The following is a 14558-nucleotide window of genomic DNA, read 5'->3' on the forward strand; positions in this document are numbered from 1 at the left end:
ATTACATTAAGACTAAGAACCTCTGTTCATCTAAAGACACTATTAAGAGTGAAAACACAAGCCACAGAGTCATAGAAGATATCTATTGTGTATATACATACGTATATACACAACAAAAGACACATATTCAGACTATATAATGAACTTATAAAATTAATAAGAATTGATAATTGATAAGAAGGACAGTCAACCCAATAGAAAAATGGGCAAAGGACTTAGTTACTTCACAAAAGAAAATATCCACATGGCCAGTAAACATATGAAAAGGTGTACAATTTTATGGGTCAACAGGGAAATTATAATATTATACTACTACATAGCCACCAGAATGGCTAAAATGAAAACAACAAACAATATTAAGTGTTGGTGAAGATAAGGAGCAACTGTAACTCTCATACACTGTTGATAAGATTATTATTTGGGACAAATGCTATGGAAAACTCTTTGGCAGTACCTGCCACAGCCATACATATATATAAATTATGACCATAATTTCCCTCCGAGGTATATCCCCCACGAAAGTGTGTACGTGTGTTCACCAAAATAGATGTGCTAGAATGTTCTTAGTAGCACTATTTGCAAGAGCTCCAAATTGGAAACTACCCAAAACGCCCAACAACAGTATAAAGAACCATGCTACAGTCATACAAAGGATTATTATACAGCAATGACAACAAATTATAACTACATGCAATAATATGGATGAATTTTATAAACAATACTGAATAAAAGAAGTCCAGACACAAACGAGCACATACTATATGATTCTACTTACACAAAATTCAAAAATCTATGATGTAAAAGAACAGTGGTCATCCTTAAGGAAAAGGTAGTGTCTAGGAGGGGGCATGAGGGGAATTCTGAGAAGCTGGTAATGTTCTGTTTGTTGATCTGGATGATCACACTTAACGAAAATTCATCAAGCTGTATACATTTATGATTTTGGATGTATCCTGTGATTCAATAAAAAGTTCCCAAAAATCAGAGCATATAGAAAACAAAGGTGGAAAGATAAGATGAAACAAAGAGCCAATTTAGTACATGAAAATAAAAATGTATGCTTAATGCTCTAGATATTTGGCAAGAGTAGGGCACAAATGTGTTTCTGCTTAGAGCCAAGGCAAACAGGACAATACAGTTAAAGAATTCAGTGTCCATCGATAAAAACAAGCCAATTATGCTCAGGAAAAACAAAATTATTCTTAGAACTGGAGTCTGAAATTTCTCCTGAGTGTTCTCAGAGAGATGTTGTTTGACAGTGAACCTATGTCCTCAACCACCTCCTTATAGTAGAGGCCTCAGTGAGTGACACAATGACTTTCTCCATAGGCTGATGCCATAAAACCAAAACGCAACTCAAGGAGAGTAATCTGGGGTCAAGAAGTAGGATGGGGAGAGAAAAACACTACAGTGTAGGTGTACTACAATCTGATGGTCTGGAGAGATGTACAAGAATGAATGGTCTACATATCATCCAGGCTCTCTCCCTTAAATAGTGTTTCTCTAAAGCAAGCTTTTGATAAGCACTGCCTGAAAATGAGTTCAAGGTCACACTCGCTAAGACAGGTACCCACAGTCCAGCTATTGGAATATGTCATTAAAACACTGGGGAATGGGGAACAGGAGATACAGCAATTCATTGGAACAGTCAGTGGAATGAGAGTTGGACGGATAGCCTCTAAAAGGCTATCAAGGGAAGCTGATATGCAGAGTAACTATTATATTATTATTCGTGTTTCTATCACAAATACAAGAAAGAAGATCTGGTTTTCCCCACAGCATGTTTTAAGCCAGAAACTCTATAACCTACCCTCCTGAAACAGATCCAATATTGTAGCCACCCTCCTCAAAAATTTTTAGTGGCTACCTATGCCTACTGGATAAACTTCAAAGTTATCAGCATGGATATGATATCAAGCCCTTTATGTGGGCTAATTCTGCCTTCCCAGTCTCATCTATTATCTCTTGCTACACACCCTATGATCCACTCACCACATCACCACTCAGTGGTTTCCAAACATGCCATAGAGTCTCAGACCTCCTCTTGCTTTTGCCTATGTTCTTCAGGACCTGGTAGTTTCTTGTAGGAAAAGAAGAAATCAGGTGTCCAGAGTTTGTGGCAATGCCCTCTTGTGTCTGGAACCTTAATGCTTCTGTAACAGGATTATTTAACTGTCTCTATGATTCAAGCTTCCTATAAACTCACCCTCAGCCTCCATGTCACAGGACTTAGCCCTATCCCTGTGAGCCTGTGTGTGGGGTTAGTGAATCACTTACCCTACAATATGGCTCCTTCTTTTTTATGTCCTCTTGCTGGATCAGCCTCAGGTCCTGGACACCATTCTGCAGGCCTCTCTCATACAGGGCCTTAAGTCTGGGAATTTCTTCTTGTTCAACAGCTACTATAAGCTTAAAAAGAAAAAAGATAAAGAACATGAATAGAGTTAAATATATCATCAGCTATGATAGATAAAATCAACAGAAAATCATAAATTAGTGTATGATTCAAATTGGATTGATTTTTTTAAACTGTTTTTGCTTCATGTATCTACTTCTCCCTTTCTTCATGACTTCACTTTCTTCCTCCACCAAAAAATTTGTCTTAAGACTGCATTAAAACAAAGGTGAGATGTAGCCTCAATTGTCGCATCTGCTATGACAGTTGCTACATGCACCTTGGCCAGAAGTATCGCCATCACTCCCTCAATCCCAGAGGGGAAAGAAGCACAGGTTGCTTAGTCTTTACATTAAAAACCAAACAAAAAACAAAAGCGAAACAAAACTAAACAAAAACCAGTACATCAGAAAGACAGGCAATATTCAGTATAATGGAATATCGCTAAGAGAAAACTATTTTATTTTTTTGGAATAAAGTACATTTCAAAGTATTTACTAATGCATTCTGTTGCAGAGGAGAAAAACAGAAAATTCATCAAGACTCTTTTTCTGTTTATTTCTGGGCAAAGTATCTGTTTGAGGTAGTTTCTTACTTAACAGCTACCAGCAAAGGAAAGCACAGATGATATTCACAAGTACATCAGAATTCAAAAATCACTATTTCATAGCAAGGAGTCAACTGAACTCCATAAAGTAATACTTTTAATCAAGGTGTAAAGGTTATTTAAATCAACAAATAATTAACCTTAAAAATATACGTGGAATCATAGGGAACTATCAAGAAAGTGAAAAGACAACCCACTGAATGGGAGAAAATACTTGTAAATCATTATCACTGATAAGGCTCTAATATGCAAAATATATAAAGAACTCTTTAGAAACTCTGTACAAACTTCCAAATATAAAATAAACAAGTCATAGGGATGTAATGTACAGCATGGTGACTATAGTTAATAATTGTGTATTGCATATTTGAAAGTTGCTAAGAAAATAGATCTTAAAAGTCCTCATCACAAGAAAAAAAATACTTTTTCTTACTGTGAATGGTGACAGATGTTAACTAGACTTATGGTGGTGATCATTTCACAATACATACACATGAAACTAATAATAATATGTTAATCATACCTCAATTTAAAGAAATAAAAGGACTTCAAACTTGAAAAAAAAAAAAAGAAGTTGGGGAGGGGCAGACACTCAGAGGCACAAATCAGTGACTGAACCAGGAAAACTCTGAAATCAGGTCATTAAGTCACATTGACACCGTTGTGGCCTGGAAGCAGCAATCTGTAAATTAACACCTGGAGCTGAGCTGAGATGGATTAGAAGCAATGATGTGATTTGATGTGAAGAGGGAATATGAAGTAGTGTTCAAGGCTCCAGAAAGAAGTAGGGGTTACAGAGCTCAAGATCATCCTATGGGTAGGCATGGGGCATGGTATGTTTCTCAATGGTGGATGTTATGGATGTTGTCTGGTTCCTTTGGCTTAAAGGATTTTAAAAAAAAACAAAAAGAACCCTCATAACTCAACCATAAAAACTGTAAATACAGTTTTATATCTTGCTTTTTTTACTTAACACTATATCAGGACCATTTTCCCACATCATTAAAAAAAAAATATTCATAGCATCTTTAATGGTGACAATGAACTTTTATTCTTAAAAATTACATGAAGAAGAGTTATAAGGAAATATTATGAACAGCTGTATGCAACAAATTAGATAATCTATATGAAATGGGAAAATTCTTAAAAAGACACAAACTTCTGAAACTGACTCAAGGAGAAAAAGAGTATCTGAATAGACCCATAACAAGAAATGGAATTAGTAACTGTAAAGGCTCAGGCCTCATGAATGCTACCAAATGTTTAAAGAAGAATTAATACCAATTCTTCATAAACTCTTCCAAAAAACAGAAGAGAAGGGAACACTTCCTAATTCTATAAGGCCAGTTAACACTCAAACGAGACACAGATATCAAAAGAAAACAAACCTGCATATCAATATCCCTTATGAGTATTGATATAAAAATTCTGAACAAAATACTAGTATATTGAGTGCAGCGACATATAAAAAGGATTATATACCATGACCAGGTGGGATTCATTGCATGAATGCAAGATCTATTTAACATCCAAAAGTCAATTAATGTAATAAATTCATATTAATAGAATAAAGGACAAAGCCACATGACTGCCTCAAGAGACATAGGAAAGGCATTTGAGAAAATCCAACACCTATTCATGATTAAAATCAACAAACTGCGGGTAAAAAGGAACTTCCTCAGTCTGATAAAGGGCATCCACAAAAAACCCACAGCTATCATTACACTTAATAGTGAAAGACTGAATACTTTCTCCCTAAAATCAAGAACAACACAAAGATACCCACTTTCACTACTTTTATTCAACATTGTATTAGAGATTCTACCCAGGTAAATTAGGCAAGAAAAAAAGTAAAACTATCTTATTTGCAGATGACATGATCCTGCATATAGAAAATCCTAAGGAATCCACACACACACACACACGAAAAACTATTAGACTAAAAAACGAGTTCACCAAAGTTGAAGGATAAAGATCGATACACAAAAATCAATCATATTCTATACATTAGTAATGAATAAACCAAACTGAAATTAAGAAAACAATTCCCCTCACAAAAGCATCAGAAAGAATAAAATATCAAGGAATAAAATTACAAAAGAAGTGCAAGACCTGTAAAATGAAAAATGTTTTAAAATTGTTGAAAGAAATTAAAGAAGATCTAAATAAGTGGGAAGACATCCCAAGTTCATGGTTTGCAAAATTTAATATTGTTAAGATGGCAATACTCCCCAAACTGATCTATAGATTCAATATAATCGCTCGCTAACAAAAATCCCAGCTGCCTTTTTTGGAGAAACTGACAAACTGACCCTAAAATTCATATGGAAATGCAAGGGACCCAGAATAGCCAAAACACTCTTGAAAAAGAACAAAGTTGGAGGACTCACACTTACTGATTTCAAAAAATAAAGAGCTACAGTAAACAAGATAGTGTGGTACTGGCATAACGATAGACACACATCAATGGAATGGAATTGAGAATCCTAAACAAACCTTCTTACACTTATGCTCAACTGATTTTTGATACAGGTGCCAAAACAATGTAGAAAGAATAGTTTTTTCAACAAATGGTGCTGAGACAACTGGATATCCACATGCAAAAGAATGAAGTTGGAACTCTTCCTCACACCATATACCAAAATTAATTAAAAAGTGAACCTAGGGCTTCCTTGGTGGCGCAGTGGTTGAGAGTCCACCTGCCGATGCAGGGGACACGGGTTCGTGCCCCGGTCCGGGAGGATCCCACATGCCGTGGAGCGGCTGGGCCCGTGAGCCATGGCCGCTGAGCCTGCGCGTCCGGAGCCTGTGCTCCGCAACAGGAGAGGCCACAACAGTGAGAGGCCCGCATACTGCAAAAAAAAAAAAAAGTGAACCTACGCTGGAGGAATACGTGTAGGGATAGAAGCTCTGCTTCTTGTGGTGGGGTCTGGTGAAGGGGCAGTAGGCCATCTGAAAAGGTGGTAAGAAGCACCTGAAGCAGCCCAAGAAGCAGGCCAAGAAGTTGGATGAGGATGATAAGGCATTCAAGCAGAAACAAAAAGAGAAGCAAAAGAAACTTGAGGCTGCAAGGAAGGCCCTCCTGGGGACAGTTGGAATTAAGAAATCTGTCAAAAAGTAAGCTGTTCCTTGTGCCAGAGGCAATGGTGATCCTTAATTCCATTCCTGTTTAAATAACTGGATTCCCTGCCATAACATCTGTTGCCACCTATAGTTAGAATGAAGTGCTGTCTTGAAACCTGCTATAAATTTAAGAACAAACTTTTGTTAAAGTCTAAAAAAATGAAATCATACAGTGGTTCATCTTCTCTTTAGTTCTTCTCATTCGGCCATTTCTACCTTAGCTGTGAGGTCAGAGTAAACCCAGCCCAGAATCCTGCCAAAGTCTGTTCTTCAGTCTTTGTTCTAGCTCCAATTCTATAACACTCAGAATTAAACCAACTCATTTGGGGGAAAAAAACTATCACAGATCTAAACATCAGAGCTAAGGTTTTGACATTAGAAGAAAATGTAGGAGCACTTTTTCATGATCTAAAGTTAGGCAATGATTTCTTAGATATGACACTAAAAGTATAAGCAATAAAAGAAAAGAAAAGATAAACTAGACTTCATCAAAATTGAAAGTTTCTGTGCTTCAAAGGATACCATCAAGAAGTAAAAAAGAAAATCTACAGAATGGGAGAAAATATTTAGTAATATTTAAAATACCATCATTACTATTGCTATTATTTTATTTAAAAATATATATATTTTAATATTTTAGTAGTATTTTAGTAAATATCATATAGCTGATAAGGGATATTTATATATCCAGAATATATAAATAACACATACAAATCAACAATAAAAAGACAAAGAACTCAATTTTAAAATGAGCAAAAGATTTGAATAGATATTTCTCCAAAGAAGATAAATGAATGGCCAATAAGTATATGAAAAGATGCTTAACATCATTAATTACTATGTTTAATTACATAAAAACCACAATGATATAGCACTTCACATCCTCTAGGATAGCTAAAATGAAACAGACAATAACAGGTGTTCATGAGGATGTGAGGATATTGGAATCCTCGTTAACTGCTGATGGGGATGTAAAATAGTACAGCACTTTGGAAAACAGTTTCACACTTCCTCAAAATGTTAAACATGTAGTTACCATATGACCCAGCAACTCCACTCATAGGTATATACCTGACAGAAATGAAAACATAGGTCCATACAAAAACTTGTACCTAAATGTCCATAGCAGCATTATTCATAGTAGCCAAAAAGTGGAAACAACCCAAATGTCCATCAACTGATAACTGGATAAACAAAATGTGGTATACCAATACAATGGGGTATAAGGAGGAATGAAGTACTGATTCATGCCACAAGATGAACGAACCTTGAAAACACTATGCCAAGTGAAAGAAGCCAATCACAAAAGACAACATATTGTATGATCCCATTTATATGAAACATCTAGATTTTGCAAATTACATGGATACAGAGAAAGAAAAGCCAGGCATTTTTTAAATCAACATTTAAGATTACTAAGTAAATGCTATTTATAAATAAGTCAAGGCCCTAGTAAAATGCCATACCTTGCCACATTGCTTGTAGGAAATTCCCTTTTGGTTACAGTACTCATAGATGAGGGCTGCGCCTTGTACACATAACTTAGCTTTCAGAGATTCAGGTTTATAATAAATTCCACTATGTATGACACCACTGTTATGTCCAGTCTGATGAATAGCTATGGAACAAGAGAAACAGGTGAAGAGAAACTACATGACTCATTCAAAACTTAACAAGTGGGGGAATACACTTACAGTTGAAGCTATTAGAGACCACTATTTAAAATTCTGTCTGAGTTTGTTCTTATAGTCAGAGCACTTCTAGCATCCCGTAGCAGCCAACCATGGTGTCTGTGTCACATCCCTCCAGCCCATCTCTGACTTCCGCTACAACTTTGGTGCACAAACCGCCCCCCTCACCACCAGCAAACCACTTCAAGGGTCCACTACAGCTCTCTGCCTTCTGCTCCAGGGCCTTTTCTAATATTTGGGGGCACAGGGACTCAACGCCCTATGGACAATCCTCAACCAAAGGGACAGAAGCTGATGGATAAATGAGCACAATCCTGGGAAACATTAGGTAGCTCCTCGGAGGTCTCAGTGGAATTAAGCTCACAGCTGCAACCTAAATAACGCACCCTCACAAGGTTTTTCCTCCTTCCCTGTTTACTCTCCCCACCTCCTCACTCCTGCCTCCTCGAATAACCTTGAAAAAAATCACCTACACCCAAATCCTAGTCCTAGGCTCTGCTTTCTAAAGAACCCAAACTGGGACACTAACATCGACATTCAGCATGAAAGATGTAGAACTGACAAAATGAGCAGGTGCTCAGGTTAAGCAACACTGAGAACATACATACCTAAATCTTTCTCCTTTTCCAGAACACCAATGGAAAGAGCTGGATGTCGCAGGATGAGTGCTCTGGCAGAGGCAAGCCCCACAATTCCGCCACCAATAATGACTACATCAAATGAGCTTTAAGAGAAAGCCACCTTTAAAGTAATGCATGTTTACAATAGACTTTATCAAACTTGACAGTTTCATCATCAACTGACAAAGTATTAATTAGTAATCATTAAAATCAAATGTTTATTGGGCTTTGTGACATTTGGCTTTATACTAACAAAGAAACCTTTAAAAGTCACATGCATGTATAATCAGCTACAGCCAGCAGGCAGAGTGGCTAGTTGCCCAAGCTGCTCTAAGTCTCTGTAATACTCTGCCCAACCTGGCTACATCAGTGGTTACTCTGTTAACTATCACACTCTCTCCTCTACCATCTATTCGTTAAAAATTCAGGTGCAATATGCTTGAGGATAAGTTAACATTAAGTCTTTAACACCTAGTGTACAAAAATTTATAATTTTTTATTCTGCTGAGAAGGAAACAGTCAGTGAGAACATCACACTTAAGGAAATAAGTGGTCCAGAAACAGGCTCAGAACCAGTTTTAGCCATAACTCTGATTATATAATCATTTAAAAAATTAGAAAGCGTATGTATAGTCTATCTAAATCTAAAATGAGAAGCTTAAAAGATTACCGTAAGCACTGATCTCATGGTCAACAAATCTAGGTTTTACAGGAACGTGACCTATCTTGCTTCTTCACCCCATTTATTTTTTTTTCACCCCCTCCTGCATTATATTACTTCGATCTAAATCTTAAACATGATCTGTAAATATTTCAATATGTTATTTCTAAAATGGCTCTTTAAAAACACACACACAGGGCTTCCCGGGTGGCGCAGTGGTTGAGAGTCCGCCTGCCGATGCGGGGGACACGAGTTCGTGCCCCGGTCCAGGAAGATCCCACATGCCGTGGAGCGGCTGGGCCCGTGAGCCATGGCCGCTGAGCCTGCGCGTCCGGAGCCTGTGCTCCGCAACGGGAGAGACCGCAACAGTGAGAGGCCCGCGTAACGCAAAAAAAAAACAAAACAAAAAAACACACACACACAATGTCATTATTCTAACCAAAAAGTTCAGTTTTTAAATATCATCAAATATTCACAATAAAACTTTTAGAAGAAAACATAGGAGAAAATCTTTGGTATCTAGGGCTACTTGAAGAGTTCACACCAAAACCATGACCCATAAAAGAAAAAAAATGATAAACTGGACTTCATCAAAATTAAAAACTTTTGCTCTGCAAAAGACTCTGTTAAGAGGATAAGAAGACAGTGAACAAACTGGGAGAAAACACTTGCAAACCATATATCTGACAAAGGACACATTTCTCAAATATATATTAAGAACTCTAAAACAAGTCAAGACTTCGCTGGTGGCTCAGTGGTTAAGAATCCACCTGCTAATGCAGGGGCTATGGGTTCGAGCCCTGGTCCGGGAAGATCCCACATGCTGCAGAGCAACTAAAGCTGTGCACCACAACTACTGAGCCTGCACTCTAGAGCCCGCGAGCCACAACTACTGAGCCCGCGTGCGACAACTACTGAAGCCCACATGCCTAGAGCCCGTGCTCTGCAACAAGAGAAGCCACTGCAATGAGAAGCCCGCACACCACAATGAAGAGTAGGCCCTGCTCTCTGCAACTAGAGAAAGCCCGCGCACAGCAACAAAGACCCAACGCAGCCATAAATAAATAAATAAATAAATTTATTAAAAGAAACAAGTCATTTAGAGAATAGGCAAAAGATATGAACAAACATTTCATCAAAGAGGACAGATATATAGATGTCAAATAAGTACATGAAAATATGTTCAATACCTTTAGTCATTAGGAAAATGCAAACTAAAACTACAATGAGACATCACTACACCCCTATCACAATGGCTTTTTTTTAAAAAAAATGATAACAACAAACGCTGGTGAGGATGAGAGGAACTGGATCAACTCACACGTTACCGGTAGGAATGTAAAATAGTACAGCCACTCTGGAAAAACAGTATGGCAGTTTCTTAAAAAACTAAACATGTGCTTACTACATGTCTTAGCAACTGCACTCTTTGGCATTTATCCCAGAGAAATGAAAACTTACGTTCCTACAAAAATCTGTACATAAGTCTTCATAGCAGCTTTATTCATAATAGCCAAAAACTGAAACAGCCCAGATACCATTCAACTGGGGAGTGGTTAAACAAACTGCAATACATCCATATCATAGACTGCTACTCAACAATTAAATGGAACCCACTATCAACACAGGCAACACCTTAGATAGATCACAAGGACATTATGCTGCATGAAAAAAGCCAATCTCAAAGGGTTACATACTGTGTGGTTCCACTTATATAACATTTTCAAACTGACAAAATTATAGAGCTGAAAAATAGATTCATGGTTGCCAAAGGTTAGAAAGGGTGGAGAAATGGGATGTGAATATAAAGGGGTAGGTAACACAATCTCTGTATTGATGGAACATTTCTGTTTCTTAATTGTGGTGGCAGTTACACAAATTAACACATGCAGTTAAATTGCATAGTAACACACACAAAAATGAGTGCATGTAATAGCAAACGAAATCATAAACAAAATGAAAAGACAATCCACAGAATGGGAGAAAATATTTGTAAATGATGCAACCAACAAGGGATTAGTCTCCAAAATTTACAAACAGCTCACATGACTCAATATCAAAAAAACAAACAACTCAATCAAAAATTGGGCAGAAGAGCTAAATAGACATTTCTCCAAAGGAGACATACAGATGGCCAACAGGCACAAGAAAAGATGCTCAACATCGCTAATTATTAGAGAAATGCAAATCAAAACTACAATGAGATATCACCTCACACCAGTCAGAATGGGCATCCTCAAAAAATCTACAAACAATAACTGCTGGAGAGGGTGTGGAGAAGAGGGAACCTTCTTGCACTGTTCGTGGGAATATAATTTGGTACAGCCACTATGGAGAACAGTGTGGAGGTTCCTTGAAAAACTAAAATAGAACTACCATATAACCCAGCAATCCCACTACTGGGCATGTATCCGGAGAAAAACATGGTTCAAAAGAATACATGCACCCCAATGTTCATTGCAGCGCTGTTTACAATAGCGAGACATGGAAGCAACCTAAATGTCCATCGACAGATGAATGGATAAAGATGTGGTACATATATAAAATGAAATGCTACTCAGCCATTAAGAAGAATGAAATAATGTCATCTGCAGCAACATGGATGGACCTGGAGATTATCATACTAAGTGAAGTAAATCAGACAGAGAAAGACAAATATCATATGATATTGCTTATATACAGAATCTAAAAAAATGATACAAATGAACTTATTTACAAAGTAGAAACAGACTCACAGACTTAGAGAACAAACTTATGGTTACCAGGGGGCAGGGTCGGGGGAGGGAGGGAGTTTGGAATTGACATGTACACACCGCTACATTTAAAACAGATAACCGACAAGGACCTTCTGTATAGCACCGGGAACATTGCTTAATATTCTGTAATAAGCTAAATGGGAAAAGAATTTGAAAAAGAATAGATACATGTATATGTATAACTGAATCACTTTGCTGTACACCTGAAACTAACACAACATTGTTAGTCAACTATGCTCCAGTATAAAATATAAATTAAAAAAAACATGAATTCACTTGAAATCAGATTTCTAAATTGTGACACTGAAATCAAGAAGTCAATGGAGCATTATTTTCAAGGAGAAAAAAAGGACTCCTAACCTAGAGTTAAACTATCTCTTTTTTTTTTTTTTAATTTATTATTTAGTTTTTTTTATTTTTGGCTGTCTTAGGTCTTCGTTGCTACACACGGGCCTTCTCTAGTTGCGTTGAGCGGGGGCTACCCTTTGTTGCGGTGTGCGGGCTTCTCATTGTCGTGGCTTCTCTTGTTGTGCAGCACGGGTTCTAGGCGTGTGGGCTTCAGTAGTTGTGGCACATGGGCTTAGCTGCTCCACGGCATGTGGGATCTTCCGTGCCAGGGCTCAAACCCATGTCCCCTGCATTGGCAGGTGGATTCTTAACCACTGCACCACCAGGGAAGCCCAAACTATCCCTTTAAATATGAGGATTCAATAAAGATATTCTTGGGTAAACAAGGCTACAGGAACTTTAACATGCAAGAGACACTCCTAAAAATACTCCTGGACCAAAAATTAATGAGTTAACAACTCAAGAAGTTAAATATAATAAAGAAAAACAAACATATATAAACATGTATTTATAATATATAAAACATATATATAACAAAATATAATAAAGAAGAAAAATCTTTTATTTGAAAAGATTTATAATGTAGACAAACCTCTGGCAAGAGTAATGGGGGAAAAAGTGAGATGACACAAATAAATAAAACAGAATAATAAAGAAAAAATACGTAAAGACACAACAAGGATCTTAAACATAATCAAAGAGTATCATGGAGATCTATATGCTAATAAATTTGATAACATAGATGAAACGGGGGGGGGACTCCTCAGGCAAAATTACTGAGGCATAAAGAAATAGAAATTTTGAATCAATCACTATAAATTAAAATAGTCATCAAAAGCTTTCTACCTAAACACACACACACATACATTTTACCAGACTTTCAAGGAACGGATAATCTCTATCATCAAAGATATTCCAGAAAAATTTAAAGGGTTGAGAACTCCCTAACTCATTTTATGAAGCACATACAAACCAGGTTCCAAAACTGGATAAGAAGTACAAAGAAGCATCTTCTATACCAGTAAGATCCAACTGAAAGAATAAGATACTATTTACAATAGCAACAAAGCAATAAGGGAATCAAAGAATTAACCTAAGAAAAAAGAACTTCACAGAGAAAAATTTTAAACTCTATTAAATAACAAATGAGGGACTTCCCTGGTGGCGCAGTGGTTAATAATCCGCCTGCCAATGCAGGGGACACGGGTTCCAGCCCTGGTCCAGGAAGATCCCACATGCCGCGGAGCAACTAAGCCCGTGCACCACAACTACTGAAGCCCGCGGGCCTAGAGCCCGTGCTCCGCAACAAGAGAAGCCACCGCAATGAGAAGCCCGCGCACCACAACAACGAGTAGCTCCTGCTCTCCGCACCTAGAGAAAGCCCCTGCGCAGCAATGAAGACCCAATGCAGCCAAAATATCAACAAATAAATAAACTTTAAGTAACAAATGAGTATGCATAAATGAAAAGATATGCCAAGTTCATGGATGGGAAAACTCAAAATTATAAAGAAGTAAATCTCCCCCAAATCTATCTACCTAATTTCAATAACATTTTCAAAATAATATTTTAAGATACTAAATGTTATATAGAATAAAGGTCTATAAGTAGTAAAGCAATTTAAAAAAAACAAACAAGTGCAAAACTTCTAAAACTGATGAAAATCTGAATAAGGCCGGTGGATTGTGCTAATGTCAATTTCCTGGTTTTGATACTGTTATTACAGTTATGTAAGGTGTTGCTGGGGTAAATTGGGTGAAGAAGGGTACATGAGAGCTCTCTGTTCTTTTGCAACTTCCTATGGATCTATAATCATTTCAAAATAAAAAGTATAAAAAGAAAAAATAAAAATAAAAAGTATAAACAAAACCTTCACTAACCTTACCTTTCTTCCCTTAAAAAAAGGTTCCCAAAAGAGCTGTCTACAAACTCCCACGATGAATCACAAATCCTATCCCACTCTAATCCCCCTCCAATCCACTAATACACAGCAGCCAGAATCAACTTCAGAAACATCAACATTTAATCACTTCTTTAAAACCCTTTAAAAGCCTCCCAGCGCTCTTAGAATAAAATTTCACGTGTATTTAAAACAAAAACTGTGCTGCGATGTAGCCCCTCTCCGATGTCATTCCACACCATCTCTGCTCCGCTAAGCTCTAGTCACACTCATCTTGCCCACATTCTAGTTCCCGAAACAGCCAAGACCTTTCCAGCTTTGAAACCTTCGCATAAACCATTCCCTCTACAGAGAGCAGAGAAAAACAGTAGTGGCGAATGTGGTCTCCAAACTTCAAATCACAGGGCGCTGAATTCTGCAGGGTTTAATTAGCAACTAACTGAGCTGCTTCTCACAG

At 37.3% G+C, this 14558-nt stretch overlaps 1 protein-coding gene across 3 annotated transcripts in view; it reads right to left on the reverse strand.

The window, feature by feature from the left end:
- The window catches only part of L2HGDH (L-2-hydroxyglutarate dehydrogenase), a 52464-nt gene that overhangs the window by 37196 nt on the left and 710 nt on the right, over positions 1-14558 (reverse strand). For all 3 annotated transcript variants that reach the window (XM_029236925.1, XM_029236924.1, XM_029236926.1), the window contains exons 2-4: positions 8425-8540; positions 7592-7743; positions 2278-2409 (exon numbers count right to left, since the gene is read on the reverse strand). In XM_029236925.1, the coding sequence (XP_029092758.1) occupies positions 2278-2409; positions 7592-7743; positions 8425-8540 (400 nt within the window). The remainder of the gene's footprint in view (positions 1-2277; positions 2410-7591; positions 7744-8424; positions 8541-14558) is intronic.

Source organism: Monodon monoceros, unplaced genomic scaffold (genome assembly GCF_005190385.1).
Source record: "Monodon monoceros isolate NGI ecotype Baffin Bay Population unplaced genomic scaffold, NGI_Narwhal_1 Super_Scaffold_21, whole genome shotgun sequence".
NCBI lineage: Eukaryota > Metazoa > Chordata > Mammalia > Artiodactyla > Monodontidae > Monodon > Monodon monoceros.